At 41.6% G+C, this 23,853-nt stretch overlaps 2 protein-coding genes across 2 annotated transcripts; both read left to right on the forward strand.

Moving 5' to 3' along the window:
- Nucleotides 1-6,094: 6,094 nt before the first annotated feature.
- LOC115664030 (GDSL esterase/lipase At1g29670-like) lies at nt 6,095-14,906 on the forward strand. The gene is made up of 10 exons (XM_056319728.1): nt 6,095-6,270; nt 11,358-11,545; nt 11,771-11,776; nt 11,949-11,954; nt 12,126-12,131; nt 12,304-12,309; nt 12,367-12,491; nt 13,412-13,651; nt 13,769-14,024; nt 14,683-14,906. The coding sequence occupies exons 1-10, from the start codon at nt 6,095-6,097 to the stop codon at nt 14,904-14,906; spliced, it is 1,233 nt and encodes a 410-aa protein (XP_056175703.1).
- Nucleotides 14,907-19,533: 4,627 nt separating this feature from the next.
- On the forward strand, nt 19,534-20,771 carry LOC130139977 (uncharacterized). Its single transcript, XM_056318069.1, has 2 exons — nt 19,534-20,113; nt 20,428-20,771. Exons 1-2 carry the CDS (start codon nt 19,606-19,608, stop codon nt 20,463-20,465), a joined length of 546 nt encoding a protein of 181 aa, XP_056174044.1. The 5' UTR covers nt 19,534-19,605; the 3' UTR covers nt 20,466-20,771.
- The last annotated feature ends 3,082 nt before the right edge of the window (nt 20,772-23,853 follow it).

The following is a 23,853-nucleotide window of genomic DNA, read 5'->3' on the forward strand; positions in this document are numbered from 1 at the left end:
CCCAAAAATTGGGATGTGACACAAAGCGTATAAGGAACGATAACACGCAAAACGTATAGGAAATCTCAAACATGAATAAACACCTTTTTTATATGAGGTGTTAACCCTAACCCTACTAGGACTCTAGCAAACCCAAAATTACAAAATTGCCACTGGTAGCAAAAAAAATAAAGCCCAAAAGAAAATACCAAAAAAATTGAAAAATCCATCTAAATGACCCCGCATCACCAAAATTCATCATTAGTCACGGCCAAAGGCATGAGAATTGATCAGGAGGCCGTTTTGCTACAACCAACCGAATTTGAGTGCCAAACTCGTCGACCTCCGAGTCCGCCGGTCTTAGGAGCATCTTCCTCTCTTCGACTTCTGTTGGGATTTATGCCTGTCCAATCGGCCCAAAAACGCACTGCTAATACTCTCCACATCACTAGTCAAGAGTCCATGTTAGAATATCCTTGAGAAGACAACATGATAGGACGTGACTTGGGAAAAGTTTGGCTTTAACCTTTTCACATTGTAGTTAGAGAGGAGTTGGGCCCTAAATTGGATGCCAGGGATTCATTAATAATAACTAAATTCTCGGTCATCTCTTTCGTAAATGCTCGTCGGCTCTCTCGCAAGCTTTAATGGTGTATCCTCGTCTTCATTTATTCACTCTCTTTTAATGGGGAAGCGAAAATTGCAATGAAAATGACTTTCATTCTACCATGCTTTAATGGCGGTTTCCAACTTCCAACTATTCCTCAATCAATGAAACTCAAAGTTCTTTCAATTTCTAAATTGCAGGATTGTCAAACTAGGGATGCTTTCGAGCTCAAACTCAAAATACTCGTCCATGGCATCGTCAAGGTTGTACTCTCTCAACGGGCTTTACAAAAATTCCACATTTGAGTTTGGATGACTCCATCATACCATTAACATAGAGAAATTAGTCTTTTGATTTCACTTCGATGGCTCAGATAAGTTTGTTCGGACAAAATACCATAACGTGGAACAGAAAGCGTGGTCACATCCTTGAGGTTTAAGACCGCCGTGGCTAACCAGTGAAGTCAAAACCGTTTCCAAATGTCATTTTGAAAGAATAAAAAGTTAATATAATCTGATAAATTAGCTCGAGCTAGCCATTGACCGCCAAATCTGGGTGGTTTAATGGCGGTTTCCAACTTCCAACTATTCCTCAATCAATGAAACTCAAAGTTCTTTCAATTTCTAAATTGCAAGATTGTCGAACTAGGGATGCTTTCGAGCTCAAACTCGAAATACTCGTCCATGGCACCGTCAAGGTTGTACTCTCTCAACAGGCTTTACAAAAATTCCACATTGGAAACACTAATTTGAGTTTGGATGACTCCATCATACCATTTATTGACACCCAAAATTATCCCTGGTGGGAGTGGGCCATTTACAAGTTACAAAAGATATAAAGTGTAGCCCACATAGCGAATATCCAAAAAGGCTGCAAGTCAGACCCAGAGGCATTAAGAAGATCTAAGGTAATTGTCGACAAGACACGTCATAGAGGTATCGACAAGTTCAAAATCACGAGCCTTGCACATGACATTGACGAGTTCAAGATCACGAGCTTCGCACGTGACGTCGACGAATCCAAGATCACGAACTTCGCACGTGACGTTGACGAATCCAAGATCACGAGCTTCGCACGTGACTTCGCACGTGACGTCGACGAATCCAAGATCACGAGCTTTGCACGGAATCATGGTAATACGTGGCGGAAAATTTATTTACACGTGTCAAAAGGTAAAGACATGACCATGGGCGTGAAGATCAAGGAAGAGATGAAGAGACACGTGGAAGAAAATTAGCTACTACGTGATGCCCAAGGGGCGTAAGCAACATCGATAAGTCAGGAAGCGGTTAAAACACGAAATGTAAGGAAGTGGAAAACAACTTTCAAGGAGAAGTGCGGTCGACAGTTGTCAAGCTGCTCTATAAATACTCAAGGATTTCCAACGAAAAGAGGACCTGCTTCAACAAACACAACACATCTTTTATCTAGTCTTTATCCTTAACGCATTAGGAGTAGTTTAATCATAGCTTTCAGATTCTTTGTCGTAGATTCAATTCCGACGAGGGTCTTTATCAGGTTCAGCATTGTTGATTAAATTCCAATGTTGTGCCACCAGTTCAGCGTCGTTGATTAAATTCCAGCGTTGTGCTTAGAGTATATCTGTTGATTAGATTCCAGCCATATTCTCTTAAGCTACGTCATTGATTAAATTATGGCGTACTTTGAAGTTGTGTTGTTGATTAGATTCCGACATAGCTTAACTTCAACATTTGTAAATTGTCGTTTCATTGTTAGTATTGTCGAGTTTGGTATCATATCGAGTCAGGGTGTAAGATCTATTGGGATTAATAAACGTATTTGACATTCTTTGTCCAAGCTTGACTCAAGACCCTGGTCTCCTCTAATAAAATCCGAAAAGCAGCGTTCGGTTAAAGATTTTCGACAGAATAAAAACCGGCGACACATCTTTTTGGCACGTCTGGTAGGACTGCTATTGAGTTAAGTAGAGAGAGTGCTATGCCACGCACCCGGAGTAGAACCAACTCAGATAATAATACTGACGAGCAAGCTGCATCGATGGCGGAAGATAATTTCCATGCTGAGACATCATCCGCTCAACTTCTTCATACCGAGGTTGCTAACCAATCTCGAGAGCAGGTCACAGATATGTCGAAGCAGCGTGTTGAAGATAGAAGGCAAACTGAGCTCACACCAGTTGCACTCTCTACCATGAGGCGAACTATCGAAGAAACTCAGAACGAGTTCGCTGATTATGTGGTAAGGCATATGACTGAAGTGGTTAGGCCTTTGATTATTAACACTTATCATGAACGCACGCAAGGTCAATATGGAGGGTCCATCACACTGACCCAACTGAGAACAGGACTTCCGTCAGTATCGGGGGGTCCTGCAATACAGTTTGGAACAATGATACAAAGTACATCTCCGATCCCACCCATTCGAATATTACCAAGGGGGGAAACTTTGCCAATAGCACCCAGCGAGGGATTACCTCATACTAGCGTGGACCCAAATGGAGGAATTGCTCGACAGTTGATGATCGATGAAAACCTCCAAAGAGGACATCAGGTTACTCAGGTGCATGGTCCCCCTGTGATCCAGGTAAATCCTCCACCTGTAGTCCTAGATGTTCAGAATCTCGCAACACCCTTGCCTAGGGGGCAAGAACAAATCCAACAGATAAACGTTCAACCACAACGTCAGGCGCCCCAGCCTGCGGTGCCTAACGTAAATCAACCTTTTCCACCCCCTATGGGTCCAAATGTAATCCAGCAACCATTGCCAGCACAGTTAAACCTACTAGCTAACCCACCTCTGATTGCTAACAATGTACCACAGCTAATGCAGCCACCACCTCAACAGCAACCACAGTTACCACAGCAGCCATTTTACCAATTGCCCCATCAAAATTTGAATCAACCATTGCCACCTAATTATGTTGTAGCTCCTGCGCCTGTCGTAGGTCATGTGCAAAATCAGTTAGTGGTGGACCCTGTAATGAGGGGATATGGTCATGATATGGGATATCTCCCAAACGTTTATAGAAAACCATATCCTGATTGGATGGACACTATACCGTATCCAAGAGGTTTTAAAATGCCAGAATTTACATTGTTCACCGGAAAGGAAGATCAGTCCACTTTTGAACATGTTAATCGTTTTCTGGCTCAATGTGGTGATGCGGCTCATGCTGATTTTTCGAAGTTGAGGTTATTTCCCTTATCCTTGTCAAAAACCGCATTTACATGGTATACTGCCTTACCTGCAAATTCGGTCACATCATGGGAACAAATGGAAAGGTTATTCCATTGCCAATTTCAAAGAGCTGTGCCAGATTTTTCGGTAGCAAATCTATCGACCATGAGACAGTTAGCTAATGAATCTGTCGATCAGTTTGTTTCCAAGTTTAAAAGGGCAAGGAATAAGTGTTTGGTTCCTTTACCTGAAAAGACTTTTGCGGACCTCGCTTTTAATGGACTGAAGTTTGAAATCCGAGAAAGAATGGTTGGACAACCATATTCAGATCTGTTCCAATTATCAACCATAGCTACTAAGCATGAAAGTCTCCTTCAGGAAAAAGACAAAAGGTATGGTTGACGGGGTGAAGTTCGTTGGGCTGACGCTGACGAGAGCGAGGATGAAACTGAGTCAGTAGATATAACAGATGTGGCTCTCGCTAAGATGGTGATTGATAAGCCATATGTTTGCAAGGCTCTAAAGCCAGCAAGAGTTAAAGAAAAATCCAACCTCATGTCAAAGGCTAAGGAACCTATATTTTATTCTTTCGATATCAATAAGACAGAGGAAATATTTGACTTATTATTAGCCGACGGATAGATCAGACTCACGGAGGGTCAGGTTATACCTACCAAAGAAGAATTAGTAGGAAAGAAGTACTACAAATGGCATCATTCATGGAGCCATGCCACCAATGATTGCCTTGTGTTTAAAAGAAACGTCCAGGAAGCTATTAAGCAAGGGAAGATAAAATTCTCTGAAGACAAAGGTAAGTCCCCGATGGAAGTTGATGTCGATCCTTTTCCTGTAACGGCAGGGATGGTGTCATTAAGGACAAAGACTAGGGGGCATCAGCCGTATCTTTTTTGCGAAAAATGTAGACGATTATTGCAACAAGACAAATATCACTCCAATAGTCGAAGACGTCCGCCTAGTGAAGTTGTCGACGGATTCCGTGATTTGGGTCTCACTGATTCATATGATGAACAAACTCCTCCTAGGGGTATTAATCATCATAGAGACCGTCGAAACCGTAATAAGACTATTAAGTCATTCAAGCAAAGGTATGAAGAAGGTGATCCGACTATCGGCACTTTAGGAGAGCCTAGTGGTAAATATGATTATTATGTTAGTTATGCTCCACCACCTTCGTACAACGGGAAGATTGAGCCAAGTGGATGGGGTTCTAACTTCCCTGATCAAGAGGATCTTTGCACAAACCCTCATCCACCACGTCGACAAACTCTGAAAGTGCCAAGAGACCCACTTGTAGGTCAATGGTATGAGGCCCGCCGAACTCAAAATCGTAGTTCAAATCTGACGCGGACTCAAAAAAGGAGAATACTGAGGAAAAGAAAGGAGTATCAGCTCCAACAACAGGTAAGTCAAGTTCGCATCAAGCAGGTTAAACCGGTCTTGACTGCAGAGCAAAAGGTCAAGCCGAAAAATCCTAAGCGTGGAAATTTAGTCTGGAAACGGAAACCAGAAATGCAAGCGTCGACATCTGCTCGACCTAAGCAATCTTTACCAAAGTAAGACATTGAATCTGCGCGGTACGAACCACAACAATTGTCAAGATCAATTTCATCGTTAAGCTCTTGCATGGTTCGAGTATGCCTTCCATCAAACCTTCGGGTAATGACGATAGAGCCAGATCATTCGGTAGAAGTTACAATAGAAGAGAAAGAAAAAGCAGAATTTCACTTTGGCATAGAAGAGGTAGTTGAATTCGAGAAACCTCCACCAAGGGTTCAAACCATTTAAGGGCTCTGAATATAAACGCAAAAGTCAATGGCCGATCGGTGTCTCGAGTATTAGTGGACGGGGGATCTACACTAAATCTCATCCCATATCGTTTCTACAAGAAACTGGGAAGGCGTGACGAGGAGATTATTCCGTCGAACATCCAATTGTCTGACTTTACTGGAGAAGTCTCCGAAGTTAAAGGAATTTTCATTGCTGACTTGACTGTTGGTACCAAAACTTCCCAGACGTCTTTCTATGTGGTTAATGCAGATGGATCTTACAATTTGCTATTGGGCCGAGACTGGATCCATAGTAATCAATGCGTACCATCAACTCTCCATCAGATGCTAGTATTTTGGAATGGAGATAAGGTAGAATACGTCAAAGCAAATACCAAGTCACAAACAACCTATACACATGCATTGGCGCTGGAAGACAATATATCCATCAGCAAGCCACCTCTCGTTGACCCCAATAGTATTGCATTCTGCCGTTTCGACAAAGGGATCATTGAGTGGGTCTCGAAGAGTCAACTGGCAGCACAATTAAATGAGGTTGTCCATGGAGAACCTTATATTGTCAAAAGACCTCATTGAGAGGTACTCGGCCTATCAGGCCGAGCTCGCAGAACAATCCACAGAAGCTGTCGATGGAATCCTTGAATTTGAGGAGTCACCCATAAAAGAAAGTGAAAAATCAGTTGAAGCTCAAGACCCGTTGCAAGAGGTCAACCTTGGGTTAGGTAATGAGCACCGTCCTATTTACATAAGTTCGTTAGTCGATGACAACTTCAAAGCTCAGCTGATAAGACTCTTAAAGAAGTATAAGGATTGTTTTGGCTGGGATTATAAAGAAATGCCAGGATTAAGCAGAGATGTCGTCGAACACCGACTACCCATAAAAAGGGGTTTAGGCCTCATAAGCAGCCGCCCAGACGATTCGCCCCAGACGTTATCCTTAAAGTAAAAGAACAAGTCGATCGATTGCTGGCAGCAGGTTTTATTAGGACGGCATGGTACGTTGAGTGGTTGTCTAACATAGTCCCGGTAAAGAAAAAGAATGGGAAGCTACGTATCTGCATTGATTTCCGAGACTTAAATGCAGCCACCCCCAAGGATGAGTACCAGATGCCAATGGCGAATATGCTAGTTGATTCAACTTCTGGGAACGAAATTATGTCGTTAATGAATGGTCATTCAGGTTACAATCAAATATTCATTGCTCGAGAGGCGTGGGTAAAGCCTCTATATAAAACTGCAAGAACAAGAGGGGCCAATGCAAGGCGTCGTCCCATGGCTAGGGCTGCGGCAATTTGTAAATAGTCTTTGCAAACCTTAGGGGCAGGACTAAAAAACACATATTTTGATAGCCAAAAGAGCAAGAAAAAGAGACGCTCATCTTGGGTAATAGGACCCAAAGCTCGATAGAACCGAGACAAGAAATTGCTATATGCCAGAGCATCTTCAGAAATAAAAGGAGTGGGCAATAGAGACAAATCCTCGACGGCGTGACCAACCAACTCAAAACCCGCTATAGCAAACACATCGAGCATAGTGATGGACATGTGGCCCCAAGGAAAAAAGAAACAGTTGCTGGAAGATGACCAGAAAGTGATGGCAGAGCCCAATAACCCACGTTCCAGGTCATAAGATGACATACTAACCTCGAGAGCGATGTCGATTCCAGCAGCTGTCCATAAAAGTCGAGTTTCTCGGTCGGCCTTCAACCGAATAAACCATTTGTGAAAATCCACTTCGTAAGAAGGGAAACTTCGAAATCGCGAAGACCCGGTGGACCACACATCCGTAATAGAAGAATGTTGCAGTGCCAAAGTCTCACTGTGTTTATACGGGAAGTGGAATTGAAGATTCACAGGTATATTGAGATGGTCCATGAAACTGGGGCCCAGAGAGAAACAGTTGCATTCATCCTCGACAGCTTTCAGTAAATGAAAAAAGCAATTACCAGCGCGCGGATCATCTTTAAACTTGTCAAAAGCTGCGATGTAATCGCTAGCTGAATATTCAGATTTCTTGGACGCCATAAGAAATGATGGATCAAGATTGGAAAAGAGTTCAAGAAAGGATTTTTAGGGTTAGAGAAGAAGACGCGACGGTGAAACAAGGCTTTTACAAGAATAAAGAATGAAGGAGACGATTCGAAAAGCCACAACTGTTCGGGGAAGATACGAGGTGATGTGTTCAAAAGGTATTGGATGAAGAATTCATATGGACTGCTCGAAAGGACGTCAAAGGACAGAAAGCATGATCATCACCTAGGGATTCGTACACAGACACGGTACACCTTTAAAAGAAATAAATTCAAATTTATTCCTTTTAAAAGGGGGCATATGTTGACACCCAAAATTATCCCTGGTGAGAGTGGGCCGTTTACAAGTTACAAAAGATATAAAGTGTGGCCCACATAGCGAAAATCCAAAAAGGCCGCAAGTCAGGCCCAGAGGCATTAAGAAGATCTAAGGTAATTGTCGACAAGACACGTCATAGAGGTATCGACAAGTTCAAAATCACGAGCCTTGCACATGACATCGACGAGTTCAAGATCACGAGCCTTGCACGTGACGTCGACGAATCCAAGATCACGAGCTTCGCACGTGACGTCGACGAATCCAAGATCACGAGCTTTGCACGGAATCATGGTAATACGTGGCGGAAAATTCATTTACATGTGTCAAAAGGTAAAGACATGACCATGGGTGTGAAGATCAAGGAAGAGATGAAGAGACACGTGGAAGAAAATTAGCTATTACGTGATGCCCAAGGGGCGTAAGCAACATCGATAAGTCAGGAAGCGGTTAAAACGCGAAACGTAAGGAAGTGGAAAACAACTTTCAAGGAGAAATGCGGTCGATAGTTGTCAAGCTGCTCTATAAATACTCAAGGATTTCCGACGAAAAGAGGACCTGCTTCAACAAACACAACACATCTTTTATCTGGTCTTTATCCTTAACGCATTAGGAGTAGTTTAATCATAGCTTTCAGATTCTTTGTCGTAGATTCAATTCCGACGAGGGTCTTTATCAGGTTCAGCATTATTGATTAAATTCCAATGTTGTGCCACCAGTTTAGCGTCGTTGATTAAATTCCAGTGTTGTGCTTAGAGTATAGCTGTTGATTAGATTCTAGCCATATTCTCTTAAGCTACGTCATTGATTAAATTCTGGCGTACTTTGAAGTTGTGTCGTTGATTAGATTCCGACATAGCTTAACTTCAACATTTGCAAATTGTCATTTCATTGTTAGTATTGTCGAGTTTGGTATCATATCGAGTCAGGGTGTAAGATCTATTGGGATTAATAAACGTATTTGACATTCTTTGTCAAAGCTTGACTCAAGACCCTGGTCTCCTCTAATAAAATCCGAAACGCAGCGTTCGGTGAAAGATTTTCGACGGAATAAAAACCGGCGAAACACCATTAACACAGAGAAATTAGTCTTTTGATTTCACCTCGATGGCTTAGATAAGTTTGTTCAGACGAAATACCATAACGTGGAACAGAAAGCGTGGTCACATCCTTGAGGTTTAAGACCACCATGGCTAACCGGTGAAGTCGAAACCGTTTCGAAATGTCGTTCTGAAAGAAAAAAAAAAGTTAATATAATCTGATAAATTAGCTCGAGCTAGCCACTGACCACCAAATCTGGGTGAAGGAGATGAGGAGGTTTATGAGGAAGAAGGTGTTGAAGTACAGGTAACATTGTGTTCTTCTTACTTCTTAGATCTAGGCAAGGGCATGGCGAGGTCGCCGGCCACAAGAGGAGCTGATGGCAAAGGAGAAGAGGAGCTGAAACCCGCTTAAGGTTGAAGATGAACAGTAAACAAAAAAAGAAAAAGGAAGGACAATTTTTAGAAATTTTTTTTTGAAAAATTACTAAAATCGTCTACGTGAGCACCAGCTATGTCATGTAAGACAGTCGACATCCACGTTTTTAGTCAAAATTGGCCGGGTGAACTAAATTGACACAATTGAAACATTTAAGACTAAATTGACCATGTGCAATAGGTTTAAGATTTTTTGGACAATTATTTCCTAGCAAGCCCCACTACAAGCCCAGGAAGTCAAAACTATCTAACACATCCCGGTTGGATAGGAATAACCCAAAATCCTAGTTCTTTTGAGATGAACACATCGTGCGGAATGGGTCTACCTGGCTTCGGGTACTTCCCCTGTAGATCGCTGGACCGTGGACCTGAGTGCCGAATCCCTTCAATTCTCTCAAACTCATTATCTTAGTTCCTACTTTTTTTGACGAGGAAACGGTCTCTATCAGCCTTACTAGCTTTTTGAGATAAGCAAAAAAAATTTGATTTTTTTGTGCCCCTCAGCTATCCCTTTCCGTCTTCGTTTAGCAGCAAACTCCAGAATGGCCTTTTTGTATGAGCCGAAAAATGGTATCCACGAATACCAGCCATACTAGCTAGTCAAGAAAGGTGGGTAAGTAAGAGGCGCATCTAGGTAGTCTTTACTTCTTAGACTATTTATTGTTGAGATACACCCAAACTCCACTAGCTAGCATCACCGAAGTGAATCGTAACCTTTCACTCAGTTTATAGGGTGTCAGGACACGTCAAGAGACGAAACTAGCTAATGTTGTTTAATCACCGTCACTAGATTTGTTTGTAGCTACTATAGCTAATCAATTTCCTTTAATGCTTGATTTTTTTTTCTTGACATGTCTAATGCTTGATTAAATTGCCCACATTTATAGAGCACCATGTCAAGAATAGGAACCTTCTTCAAGGAAGTGTTGCTAACAAAAGTAGTGTTGACAATTGGTTGGCCAGGAAAATTGTCTAATCAATTCTATACTTATTGTACATATACCAATTTAGTCCTAACTTTCCAAAAACTAACAAAACCTTTGCATGAAATTCTAGCATAATCCTTTCAGGCAATTTTCATTGGAAATCACTGACGTGGCACAGCAGGTGATAACTAGATTCGACATGTCAACGATTTTCAGCAAAAATTGGCAGGTAGGACCACATTGAATTTTCATATAAAAGTTTATGACTAAATTGCCAAAAAAGTTTATGACTGATTAGTAATTTTCCCGCCTAATCATTGTTATGTTCATTTCCCACTGACATTCATTTAGAACAAACAACGAGTTTCAATTAATTCAGTAATGGTAATTCTTGCAGTAACTACTTAACTAACTAGCTTTCTTGACTGAATATATGTATGCCCTTTACCTTTAGGTGTTTTGGTTGTCTTTAGAGGGTTGGCAGATTGCCTAACTCTACATCATTAGGGCATGGCCAAACAAAAGGAACAAGAAAGAATCTACGTCATTAATTACACATTCGCTAGCTACTTTGGAATCACTTCACTTGGAAACCTTTTATTTACTATTTTTTTCATAATTTAGGATACGAGCACAGAAACCCGACCATTTAGAGGCCTCTGATTGGTGGATTACCTACAAGCCCATTGTCCAATTAAGTCCAGAAGACTTTCGGCTTGTTCAAATAACCCTGATCCAAAACATTTTGCACATCTAATATTTGAACAAATCTTCAGTTTACAAATTAGAATTTGCGCCCCAATCAATGGCCAATATTGAGGCATTTTCCCCCTTAACTTTTCCAACCCTTCCCCATAAATAGCAACTCCTAGCTTTTAACTTCGTCACTTATCTTTGCTCAGCTTGCTAAATCTTTCGCTAAATTCTTCACGTCCCGCTGTTTCTGAAACACATAATTCCCCGATCACACTTTTCTTACTCATTTTGATCATACTTTCTCTGAGAAATGGCATTTCAATCCGACTGTAAGTTGATTATGCTTGTGTTATTGCTAGCCCTCAAGCAGCTCGTCGAAAGCCATTTGTACCCTGTTATTTCGTGTACGGGGACTCCGTGAACGGCAATGGCAATAATGTCAACCTTCCTTCTTCTCTTAGACCTGTCTTCCTGCCATATGGGATCGACTTTCCCGACGGACCAACCGGAAGGTACAGCAACGGTCGGAATTTCGATGACGTCGTAGGTAATTTACATACCGTTTCTTAATTATATCGTTACATTGGAGGTCAACATGAGAGTAATAAGATGTTTTTGTTTCAGAAAGAGAACATTTTCATTTTGTACCAAAAAGAAGTATGAACAAGACGTAACCGGAAATGTGCATATGCAATGCAAAGGTTCTCTGATTCTACTTATAAATTTCCAGAGAAAAAAGGTTCTAATTTTACTTGTGTTGCTCATTTTTCAGCGCAAGGTGAGTGAAAAATGAGCATAATCTCACATCTAGCAATAATTTTTTGTACCAAAAAGAAGTATGAACAAGACGTAACCGGAAATGTGCATATGCAATGCAAAGGTTCTCTGATTCTACTTATAAATTTCCAGAGAAAAAGGTTCTAATTTTACTTGTGTTGCTCATTTTTCAGCGCAAGGTGAGTGAAAAATGAGCATAATCTCACATCTAGCAATAATTTTTTGTACCAAAAGAAGTATGAACAAGACGTAACCGGAAATGTGCATATGCAATGCAAAGGTTCTCTGATTCTACTTATAAATTTCCAGAGAAAAAGGTTCTAATTTTACTTGTGTTGCTCATTTTTCAGCGCAAGGTGAGTGAAAAATGAGCATAATCTCACATCTAGCAATAATTTTTGTACCAAAAAGAAGTATGAACAAGACGTAACCGGAAATGTGCATATGCAATGCAAAGGTTCTCTGATTCTACTTATAAATTTCCAGAGAAAAAAGGTTCTAATTTTACTTGTGTTGCTCATTTTTCAGCGCAAGGTGAGTGAAAAATGAGCATAATCTCACATCTAGCAATAATTTTTTTTTTACTTGCAGAGCAGTTCTTGGGCTTTGACAACTTTATTCCTCCATATGCAAATGCAAGTGGTAGAGATATACTTCAGGGGGTCAATTATGCCTGTGCTGGTGCTGGAATTCTTTATAGAACTGGGAAGCAATTGGTACATTTCATTTGACATTTGATTTCTTGTCAACTTTCTTGTTTCCAGAGTCAATTTTTGTTTAGATTGGATCCTCTAAAGTTTACCCTCTTGAACTGTCCAATTTCTTCCTTTCATTTTTACCCTCCCCTATCTCTCACACTTATCTGTTCGAGTCGACGCACCGCCATCATCGCCAAGGCTCCGTGTAGACCCTCTGACCCACCGCACTGTGTCCTTCCCCAAGCCTAGCCCACCACTGCTGCCTGCTGTCTCCATGTTTAGCCAAATCAAGCCGCCAGGGAGGCTGTGACCTCATATTGGAGTTAACTAGTCTCCAGCGGCCCCAAATCTAGGTCGGCTGAGGTTGGGTGCCGCCAATGCACGTAGCAGCCAACATGCGAGCGAGCCAATATCCTTCAGAGAGAGAGAGAGAGAGACGGTGGTGTGGTGCAACGGCAGTGACATGGTGCGGTGTAGCGCGACACCAAACGTGGCATGGCGCGGTGGCTATGGCAGAGGGAGAGAGGGGGGTGGGAGAGCATGTTGGAGCATTCTGGGTATATGAATAAATTTCCCTATTATTTTGGTCAGTTCGATATAACACACTAAATTTAGGGAATCGCCATCCATCTTTTTTGGTCATTTTGACATTAGTCACCAATCCATCAACCATTTAAAATCAAACTTAGATCGTGGAATTTTGGGCCATGCAAGGCAATGACGTTGTAACATGTAAGCACCTAACTATTAAACTATTCTAGTTATCCAGGTCCTAGCATGTAAAGATCCAACACCATCTAATCAAATTTTGACATATTCCATTAACATTTCCAAGTTATAAGGAATTGAATTTATTTTTTCTTTCGACAGTCAAGTTTAAACTATACTTGTATGAACATCATCTGTGCGTAATTTCTTCATATATTTCCTTTTTACAGGGTAACGTAGCAACATTTACTGATCAACTGAAGCAGCACCAATACGTAGCCTCAGAAATTGCGAAGATTTTAGGAGACGAGAACTCGGCTGCATTTCATCTAAAGAAGTGTTTATATTACGTCGACCTCGGCAATAACGATTACCTCGGAAATTACTTCGGTTTTACCAATCTCAGTCTGCAATACACTCCTGAACTGTATGCCAATCTTCTCGTTGAAACATATTCTCAGAAGATGAAGGTGTTTTTCGTTATCTATCGCTTTTGCATTGCGTTCAATTTCTAGAACTTCTGTCGCCTTTTTCTTCTTTTTATTTCACCACTAAAACCGACTGAAAGATTGTGCCTTTAATTCCAGGATTTGTACAACTACGGAGCGAGGAAGATGATCCTATCAGGGGCAAACTTTATTGGGTGCACAGCATTTGTATTGGCCCATAGTCCTCCAACGTTTTCGCAGTGCATAGGCTATGTCAATTTCGCTATGCGGATATTCGACGACAAGCTTAAATCTCTCGTCAGTGACTTGAACAAGCACTTTGCTGATGCTAAATTCACTTATCAGGACACTTCCGCCATTTTTCAAGAGTTACTAGACAACCCATTGCTATACGGTATCCAAATTATTTGTGTTTGTTGGATGATTTTCTCAGCAAATTTTCTTCGTAGATTTTGTCTTACGTATGTCATGTTGAACGTGTTCCACTTATCCGCCACCGTCGAGAATGTTAAGCTCTCCGGTGCTGAAATGATGTCAAAGTATTGGGGTGAACAAGTCTTTATAACGTTGACACTGCAAAGTATAAACGCAACAATTCCAAGTGTCTAAGAGTAGATTTGATTAGAGATGACTTGTAACCCTTTTCCTCTTTCATTTTCAGCCCAAAATAACTTGGCAAACGAATTTGGCGACCTCTAATCATTGTCAAGTTTCTTGAACATTGGTGGACTTGACTAGAAAAAATTAAGGCTTTTCCACTATGCGGTTATTAAGAAAACATAAAGAATACTCACCACACTTCTGTCCATTTCCAATCTTTGTGAATACTGAAGTTATGAACTCATATGTGAACAAAAGTTAAGAACAGAGTCAACTAGAGGTGCTGTCACTATAAGATTATTGTTAAGTCGACCAGCAATGTAAGAACATCCTTACACATTAGCTGTTAGAAAAACGATATGTATATTTCAAGTTAAATCTATAAGTGAATTCTTCCACATGTCGACCATCCACCAATAAGTGAATTTCTTGTCAATTCTTGTTAATTTGAGGCTTCAAGGTCACAACAACCGCTTGCTGTGGGCACGGACGGAAGCGTGGTAAGATCAGCTGTCAGAAATACCAAATCCCATGCAAGAACAGGGACGAGTACTTGTTTTGGGACCTTGCCCATCCTACTGAAGCCGTCAATGTGGTCGCGGCCAGCAAATTATTCAGCGATGAAGCTGAACTGTTCACTTACCCATTCACCATTTCCCAGTTAGCCCAGCTCTAATGCTTTGTTGCTTGCGGTTCTCCCGTTTCTTGCCTTTTCCATTTTCATGTTGTCGTTTCATCTCGTGAATCATGCCCCTCCAGTCCAAGATCAATGCATTGAACCGAGGTTACGCCTCGCAATAACAACCAAGTTTTTGAATTTCGAAATGTGATTCATGGAGGGATGTATCGCGTTATCGTGATGCAGGGTTTCACTATTGAACATGCGATTTACTTTCTCGCACTATCCTTGTGCCATGAATCACTTGCGGAACGAAAGGGTTTTTGAGGGATCTTTTCCTTTCGAGTAGCTAGTTCGAATGTTTTCAAATATGAGAGCGTAGAGGAATGTTTATCGGTAAAAGGGTCAATTCATATGCTGTCATTAAATACGTCTGACTCACATCAATTAACAATTCATGCAAAATCTATCAAAATAAAGAAAAGTTACCATCATTGTATAAGGAAATCAGAGCATGCACAGCCATGTAGACCAAAACAATGAAAAGTTGCCTAAAATGCTCTCATAGTGAAACCAAAATGAATAACTACTAAGCAGAATGAAACAAAATAGGCCATTTTGGATCGTGATGTGACCGACCAGTCAACGAATCCGGTCGCGTCCTGTGGGATTTTTTAAGATCCATTTGTTTATCATGCTGAAGTTTTCTATTCCTTATAAGATTGTCCCAATGACCACAAATGTGAAAATAGCTTCTTCTTTTCTTTTCTTTTTTTGTATATAATCTAAAGATACAGGCCTATAAACCTGCTATATGAAAGCTCATAAAACATCACATAAAACCCATGGACTGATTAAGTTCAGGCCTTACAATATGAGGATTAACACAGTTGGTAGGGGCATTAATGAATTTTTAGGAACTGGAGGTTAACTGTTGGTATCTCATTAACTGGGCTCGTAGAGTGCTTCACGAGTGTCTAAACGAGCGAGTTACGTATCTATGTTCTTGAAATATAAAAAAAAATAAATGAAGAATGAAAAATGGAAGATAAAAAATGAACCAAAAAATAAAAAGAGAATAGTCAAGAGGAATTAGGGAAGTTGGCGTATAAGGCTATAGCCAAACTAAATAGGACACCCATAGGTGGGGCTGCTTTTGGCTAACAAAAGAGTACGCTTGGCCTCCGTGGTCCGACTATCCAAATTGTGTAGCCAATTAGATGAAATGTTGTGGCCGTCCTTTAGTCACTTTTCGGAACCACTCTATATTGAAATCTGCCTATAGGTTTAGGATGTCCGAAGCCTATTTATCACAGTTTATGTACGTGCATATGTGTCATTCCGAAACATATTTCCACCCCCATCAAACATCAACTTCTTTTATAGTGACATCGATGAAATCATCGACTTCTTTTGTGACCGGCAATGCTAAAGATAAGAACTTTTACCATGTTTTCTTTGCTAGGGGTTTAGAATTTGTGTATTGAATATTTACACAAATGTGACTCATGCATTGAGGCTCCCTTTATTTTACAGGAAATATGATATTTCTAGAAAATAATTTTCTGAAAGTCATTTTTATAAAAATGGCAATGTTTTTCCGAAACTTGATTGAAATATGAAAATGAACTAGAAATTATTTTCCGTTGTTTTGTAAGAAAAACTTGTTTTTATTTTCTCAAAGACATACACTATTCGAGTTGCTAGTGACTTGGGCACGGGTAGTCAGGGAACCGGGCACAGGCACTGAGCTCCCAAGCCCGACCTCTATGGACCCGGCTCGGCCACGATAGGCCTCAGCATGGGCATCGAGGACCCTACCATAGGCACTGGTTTCAAGCCCACAGATATTGGGCCTGAGACACCGTTCCCCGTGCCCAACTCCCTAATGCCTTGGCCTAGGTACATCGAGGCCGAGTCAGGTCTACAAAGGCCAAGCGTGGGACCCTAGCGTCGATGTCCTCGATGCTTGGACCTTGGCTCATAGAGGCCAAGGCTGAGCCCACAGTGGTTGGGCCCCAGATCGTGTTGCTCATGCCCATGAACCGTGACACCCTCATTCGATTTATTGTCCGCTTTGGCCCATCCCATATCGAGTCTCACGGTTTTGTCCTTTGGTGTATAGCCAGACACTTTCCCAAGAGGTCACCTATCCTGGTAGTACTCTGGCCTGGCTCGCTTAACTTTGGAGTTTCAAAGCAAAGCTTGCCGTTACGTCAAAATGCGCCTCCGTGAGTTAATTCCAGTTTTCACATATATATCTCAGGATCGCTCTCTCCCTGTTCGGTACACAGCTCGGTTCATTCCTGCCCCCTTCGCCATCCTAAAAGCCTGTCAAGAGCCGCTTCTTGTCCAGGCCTTCTAGCCCCGACGACCACTCCCCGCCCTCATCTGATCGGGTCGTCACAGGCCCACCAGCTTCCGCATGGTTCATCCCCGAACCATATATCTACTGGAGGGGGTCCCGCTCTAATATCATATTGTGACACCCTAGATTTAACTCACTCGAGGTATTGTCCGCTTTGGCCCGTCCCATACCGAGCCTCACGGTTTTGTCCTTCGGTGTATAGGCAGGCACTTTCCTAGGAGGCCACCCATCCTGGTAGTGCTCTGGCCTAGACTCGCTTAACTTTGGAGTTCCAAAGCAAAGCTTGCCATTACATCAAAAGGCGCCTCCGTGAGTTAATTCCAGTTTTCACATATATATTCCAGAATCGCTCTCCCCATGTTCGGTGCATAGTTCGGTTCATTCCTGCCCCCTTCGCCATCCTAGAAGCCTACTAGGAGCCATTCCCAATCCAGGTCTGTTGGCCCTGCCGATCACTCCCCACCCTCGTCGGACTGGGCCATTACAGGAACCCAGCACCCGCGCCCGAGATCTCGATTTCGGGTGCTCGTGCCCAGATTCCCAGCACCTGTGCTCGGGTCTTTGGAGCTCGAAGCTAGGACCTCAGTGCTTGTGCCTGGCTCCGCCTCACCAAGGTCCATAAGGTTGAGCCCGGAACAATAGTGCCATAGCCCAGGTCTTAGGCACCTAGGCCTGGGCTTATTGAAGATGGGCTTAAGACCCCGAAAGTGTTCGATGCTTGAGCATGACGGACTTGAGTCCGGCCTTAATGGACCCAAGGTCAGGCTCCAAGGTTTCAATTCGGGTACCCGAACATGAACCGAAACAAATCAAGACACTTTAAATAATACATTGTCTTCCTCCAGAGAACACCCTCCAAGAAAGTCTCCCCTACTATTGTCTTTTGCACCTCGACTCGACCCGACCTAATCCAAACCAACCCGAACCGTGTTTTCAGTTTAAGTACTATACAATTCTAGTCATGAACACACATGTACCAAACATATTCGGGTCAGTTCGTATATCATGGAAACCCAAACCATTAACACTCTGCTTAAGATGGAAAGAGAATAGGAATATTTTTGTTTGTTTGTTATAATCCAAGGGCACGAGCATAGAGGTCCGGCTTTTCAAAGACTCACGGAGCATCATACAAACTCCGTAAGCCGAATAAGTCCAAGCCATTCTGTTAGAGTAGAATTATTTTTATTTTCTAGGTTTTATTCCTTTTTACATATATAAGGGCATTATGGTCATATACAATTCATATTTAATATAAATATATCGTGATGGGTGTATGGTTTCAGACACACACAGAAACCAAGAGCCCCTTTCTTGGATTTTACAATCTCTTTCTTTCTCTTCTTCTCATCTCTTTTTCTTCTCTCTTCCTTCTTTTCTCTAGTTATTTTTCTGCGGGTTCTCTAATCAGCTTAGTAACATGGTATCAGAGCACGGTTTGACTACCTGATTCCCTGGTCCTATTGCTGGTTTGAGAGTCCCCTAATAACTCTATTCCTTCTCTGGTGCGTAGCCACCTAAAGCTGCAATTTTTACCTATTTTCTCTTCAAGTCTCGATACATATAAGATCAGGAGAAATCAGATTTATCAGGTTCTGTTTGTGACAATGGATTACAACACTTCCTGATCAGCAGATTCAAGGATCAGGGTATTTCGTTGATTATGCAGCCTATATTTATAAGATTTCAGCATCCCTTTGTTTGTTTGATGGAGCCAATCGCATCTGATTATATGTTGGTATTGCTTTTTTATTTCTTGCACTGAAGTTTCGGCCTTTTTGATCGGTGGTAGATATATTTATATTGAGATTTTCACCATGAATGGCACTAAGTCTTCTACGGACAGTGTCAATGTTCAGATTACCACCATTAAATTGAATGGATCCTCCAATTACTTGCTATGGGCTCAAGCTGTGAAGGTTTATATTAATGCCAAAGGGAAACTTAATTATCTTACTACAGAACCCCCTGCTGAAAACTCTAAAGACTATAGTGACTGGATGAGAACCCCCTGCTGAAAACTCTAAAGACTATAGTGACTGGATGAGAGAGAATGATACACTTTTGGTGTGGTTATGGAATAGCATGGAACCATCCATTGCTGCTAATGTCATGTTCCACACAACTGCCAAGGGAGTGTGGGATGATCTTATGGAGAGTTACTCATAAGACAAAAACATGTCTAGAGTCTATGAGCTCTATGAGAAGATTTTTAATTTTAAACAGGGGGACAAGTCTCTTGGAGAGTATTATAGTGCTTTGAAAGGCATGTGGGAAGCACTTAATCTTTATCAGCCCATCACTACTGATCTTGAGACACTAAAGACACAACGAGCTGAATTTAAGGTGACCAAGTTTTTATCAGGCTTGAATGCTGACTTACAGCCTATGAAGAGTCAGCTTCTTGCTGGAGAGAGAGTTCCTTCTATGAATGAAGCATTTTGTCGGATTCAACGCATTGTCCCTCCGTCTTCTACATCATCTAAAGATAATTCAGCATTTGTGGCTAGTAGTGGTGTTCGTGGTCGTGGTGGATTTTCTAATAGAGGTCGTGGTTTAGGGGGAGGTCGCGGTCGTGGTGGTGGACGTAGTGGACAAAATTCTGATCGAGATAGCCGTCAGTGTATATACTGCGACAAATCTGGTCATATTGTTGACACATGTTGGGCCAAGCATGGCAAGCCTGAGTGGGCTCAGCGATTAGTTACTACAAATGCTGCTATGTCTGAAGGGAGTGCTGGAAATGTGTCTTACGGTGACACGAATCCATATATCCCAAGTGGGGGTAGTTCTTCTGAGTCCGCGTCTCGGGATGATATGGTCGCACAACTCATCAAGCGTGTCCAACAACTGGAGGCTTCCAATTTCTCATCCACTGCCACTCTTGCACGTACAAGTAACATGGCCTTTTTCTCTACTTTGTCTCCTGGCACCTCTTGGGTCATTGACTCGGGAGCTTCTAGTCATATGACGGGTAAGCAAGAATTATTTTCTTCCCACCATAACTCTAGTCCTTCACCTGAAGTCATTCTAGCTAATGTTTCCTCTACTCAAGTGGTTGGACCAGGGGCTGTTTCACTTACACCCTCCTTATCCTTGTCCTCCGTTTTACATGTTCCCCAACTTCCTTTGAATTTGTTATCTGTTAGTCAGTTAACTAAAAATCTTGGTTGTTCTGTTACATTTTACCCCTCCTATTGCATTTTTCAGGACCTTCAGACAAAGAAGAAGATTGGTGGAGGGCATGAACATGATGGACTCTATTATCTGGATGGTGTCTCCACTGCTGACGCCAATGGTCTAGCTGCTAGTCCTATTACCCCCCTATTATGGCATTCCCGTTTAGGGCATTTATCTTTATTTAAGTTACAGCAAATAATTCCCGAGTGTAAATCAATTTCTACTCTTGAGTGTGAGGCTTGTGAACTTGGGAAACATCATCGTAGTTCTTTTCCTAGTCGTAGTGATTCTCGTGCATCTACTTTATTAGAACTTGTTCATTCGGACATCTGGGGACCTTCCCGTGTTGCTAATAGAAATGGTTTTAAGTACTTTGTTACTTTTGTGGATGATTAATCTCGTCTAACATGGCACTATATGTTTCATGATCGTTCTGAATCTTTACATGTTTTTCAATTATTTCATCGTGAGGTTACTAATCAGTTTAATACATCCCTTAAAATTTTGCGAACAAATAATGCTCTAGAATACTCACAAAAATCAATTTCTTTGTTTTGTTCTAGTCTTGGCATTATACATCAAACAAGTTGTACTTTACCCCTCAGCAGAATAGTGTGGCTGAGAGAAAGAACCGTCACCTTCTAGAAGTTGCTCGTTCACTCTTGTTACATATGCATGTCCCAAAATCATTTTGGAGTGATGCTGTCGTTACTACTTGTTACCTCATAAATCGTATGCCTTCCACTGTCCTCAATCAACAGTCACCAATCAATATTGTATTTCCTGACAAGCCGTTATTTCCTCTTACCCCGTGTGTCTTTGGGTGTGTCTGCGTTGTCCATAATTTACGACCTGGTGCTGATAAACTATCCCCTCGTGCTACTAAATGTGTTTTTCTCGGGTATTCACGTACTCAAAAGGGATATCGGTGTTATGATCCTATGACTTATACTCAATATGTCAGTGCTGACGTTACTTTTTTCAAGGGCACACCATACTATTCTACTAAGGGTAAAGACTTTTCAACTGACATTGTAGCTGATCCTCCTATTCCACAACTTATTCCCTTAGATTCCGTTAGTCCTTCCGTACCTCCTCCCTTGCAAGTATATCAGCGGCGAAAGCAGTCTACGGCACCACCAGTCTCCAGCTCTTCCGTGCCCTCCGTTCAATCTCCCTCCTTGTCTCCTGGTCCGGACGATCTTCCAATTGCCCTTCGCAAAGGTACTCGTTCTTGTACACAAAAATCCTCTTTTGCTTACCCTATCGAGCGTTATGTGTCTCTTTCACATCTTCCTCCTCCATTACATGACTTTGCTCTATCATTACATACTCACACTATTCTTACTTCTACCACTGAGGCCTTGTCTCATCTCGAGTGGAAGAGAGCTATGGATGTAGAAATGGAAGCTTTGGTGTCCCGCCAAACGTGGTCTTTGGTTGATCTTCCTCTTGGGAAAGATGTGGTGAAGTGTCGTTGGGTGTACACTATCAAGTATAACCCGGATGGCTCAGTTGAGCATCTCAAAGCTCGGCTCGTTGCTAAAGGTTTTACTCAAACTTATGGAGTGGATTATTTTGAGACTTTTTCCCCCGTGGCACGTCTCAATTCTGTTCATGTTATTATTTCTCTTGCTGTGAATTTTGATTGGCCATTATATCAATTGGATGTCAAGAATGCTTTTCTTTATGGTGATTTGTCTGAAGAAGTATATATGGAGCAACCTCCTGGGTATGTTGCCCAGGGGGAGGATCGCAGTAAAGTATGCCGGCTACATAAAGTCATTTATGGGTTGAAACAATCTCCTAGAGCATGGTTTGAGAAATTCAGTTTAGTGATTTCCAAGTGTGGTTTTCACCAATGTTATTCTGATCATTCTGTTTTTGTTCGCAAGAAGGAGTCGGGAGTGGTCATTCTTGTTGTTTTTGTGGATGATATAATTGTCTCTGGTAGTGATGCGACCGGAATTTCTGAGGTTAAATCTTTTCTTCAACAGCAATTTCAGATTAAAGACTTGGGAGCTCTTAGGTATTTTCTAGGTATTGAAGTTTTACGAAGTAGGAAAGGTATTAATTTGTCTCAGCGAAAGTATGTTCTTGATCTTTTATCTGAGACTGGTACACTAGCTTCCAAGCCAGTTGATACTCCTATGGATCCAAATCAAAAGTCTGGAGTTGATGATGGAGATGATACTGAAGATAAACATCGGTATCGGCGTCTAGTTGGGAAACTAATTTATCTTACTGTTACACGTCCCGATATTTCTTTTGATGTTAGTGTGGTGAGTCAGTTTATGGAATCACCCAAGAAGGCTCATTGGGATGATGTTTGTCGCATTCTTCGATATCTTAAAGGCTCTCCTGGTAAGGGACTGATTTATAAACCGAATGGCTCTTCCACCTTAGTTGGCTATTCTGATGCTGATTGGGCTGGGTCAAAGTGTGATCGGCGGTTTATGACTGGGTATTGCACCTTTCTTGGTGGTAATTTGGTTACTTGGAGAAGCAAAAAACAGACTACCATTGCCAGATCTAGTGCGGAGGCTGAATATCGTGCTATGGCACAAACTGTGGCTGAATTGCTATGGTTGAAATCTCTTCTCCAGGAGCTTGGATTTTCTATTAATCATCCTATTGATATGATGTGTGATAATCAAGCAGCTATTTATATTGCTGGAAATCCTGTTTTTCAAGAGCGAACTAAGCATATAAAAGTTGATTGTCACTTTGTTCGTGATGCTGTGAAGCAGAAGTTGGTTGCCACTCCTTACGTTGCCTCTAGAGATCAGTTTGCTGATATGTTCACTAAAGCGTTTTTTCGTCTTGCCTTTGTTGCTAGTTGTTCCAAGCTGGGCATGGGTGACCTATATGCTCCAGCTTGAGGGGGAGTGTTAGAGTGAAATTATTTTTATTTTCTAGGTTTTATTCCTTTTTACATATATAAGGGCATTATGGTCATATACAATTCATATTTAATATAAATATATCGTGATGGGTGTAGGGTTTCAGACACACACAGAAACCAAGAGCCCCTTTCTTGGATTTTACAATCTCTTTCTTTCTCTCTTCTTCTCCTCTCTTTTTCTTCTCTCTTCCTTCTTTTCTCTCGTTATTTTTCTACGGCTTCTCTAATCAGCTTAAGATGGAAAGAGAATAGGAATATTTTTGTTTGTTTGTTTGTTATAATCCAAGGGCACGAGCATAGAGGTCCTGCTTTTCAAAGACTCACGGAGCATCATACAAACTTCGTAAGCCGGATAAGTCCAAGCCATTCGTCTGTACAGATGATCCTAACCTAGAGAAATTTGCACGTAATTAGTAGGAGTTGAACAAGAAATTTCCAAATCCTGAATTGCCAAATCCCCTAGCACACTAATAAATTGCGCTTGCCTTGGAGGTCCAAAAAGCAGGTATTTTCCCCAGCACTATCGTGATGATAAAATACTATTCAAATTA

This window comes from Syzygium oleosum, unplaced genomic scaffold, assembly GCF_021117445.2.
Source record: "Syzygium oleosum isolate NSW1041296 unplaced genomic scaffold, Sole_v2.1 Sole_v2.01, whole genome shotgun sequence".
NCBI classification, from domain to species: Eukaryota; Viridiplantae; Streptophyta; class Magnoliopsida; order Myrtales; family Myrtaceae; genus Syzygium; species Syzygium oleosum.

Excerpts from the sequence above, each read along its gene's own strand:
- LOC115664030 (XM_056319728.1), top strand. The coding sequence starts at position 6,095 with ATGGAGAACCTTATATTGTCAAAAGACCTCATTGAGAGGTACTCGGCC. Across the intron at positions 13,652-13,768 it reads CATATTCTCAGAAGATGAAG|GATTTGTACAACTACGGAGC; the intron begins GTGTTTTTCGTT and ends CTTTAATTCCAG. Across the intron at positions 14,025-14,682 it reads AGACAACCCATTGCTATACG|GCTTCAAGGTCACAACAACC; the intron begins GTATCCAAATTA and ends TGTTAATTTGAG.
- LOC130139977 (XM_056318069.1), top strand. The coding sequence starts at position 19,606 with ATGAAGAGTCAGCTTCTTGCTGGAGAGAGAGTTCCTTCTATGAATGAA. Across the intron at positions 20,114-20,427 it reads TGCCACTCTTGCACGTACAA|GACCTTCAGACAAAGAAGAA; the intron begins GTAACATGGCCT and ends TGCATTTTTCAG.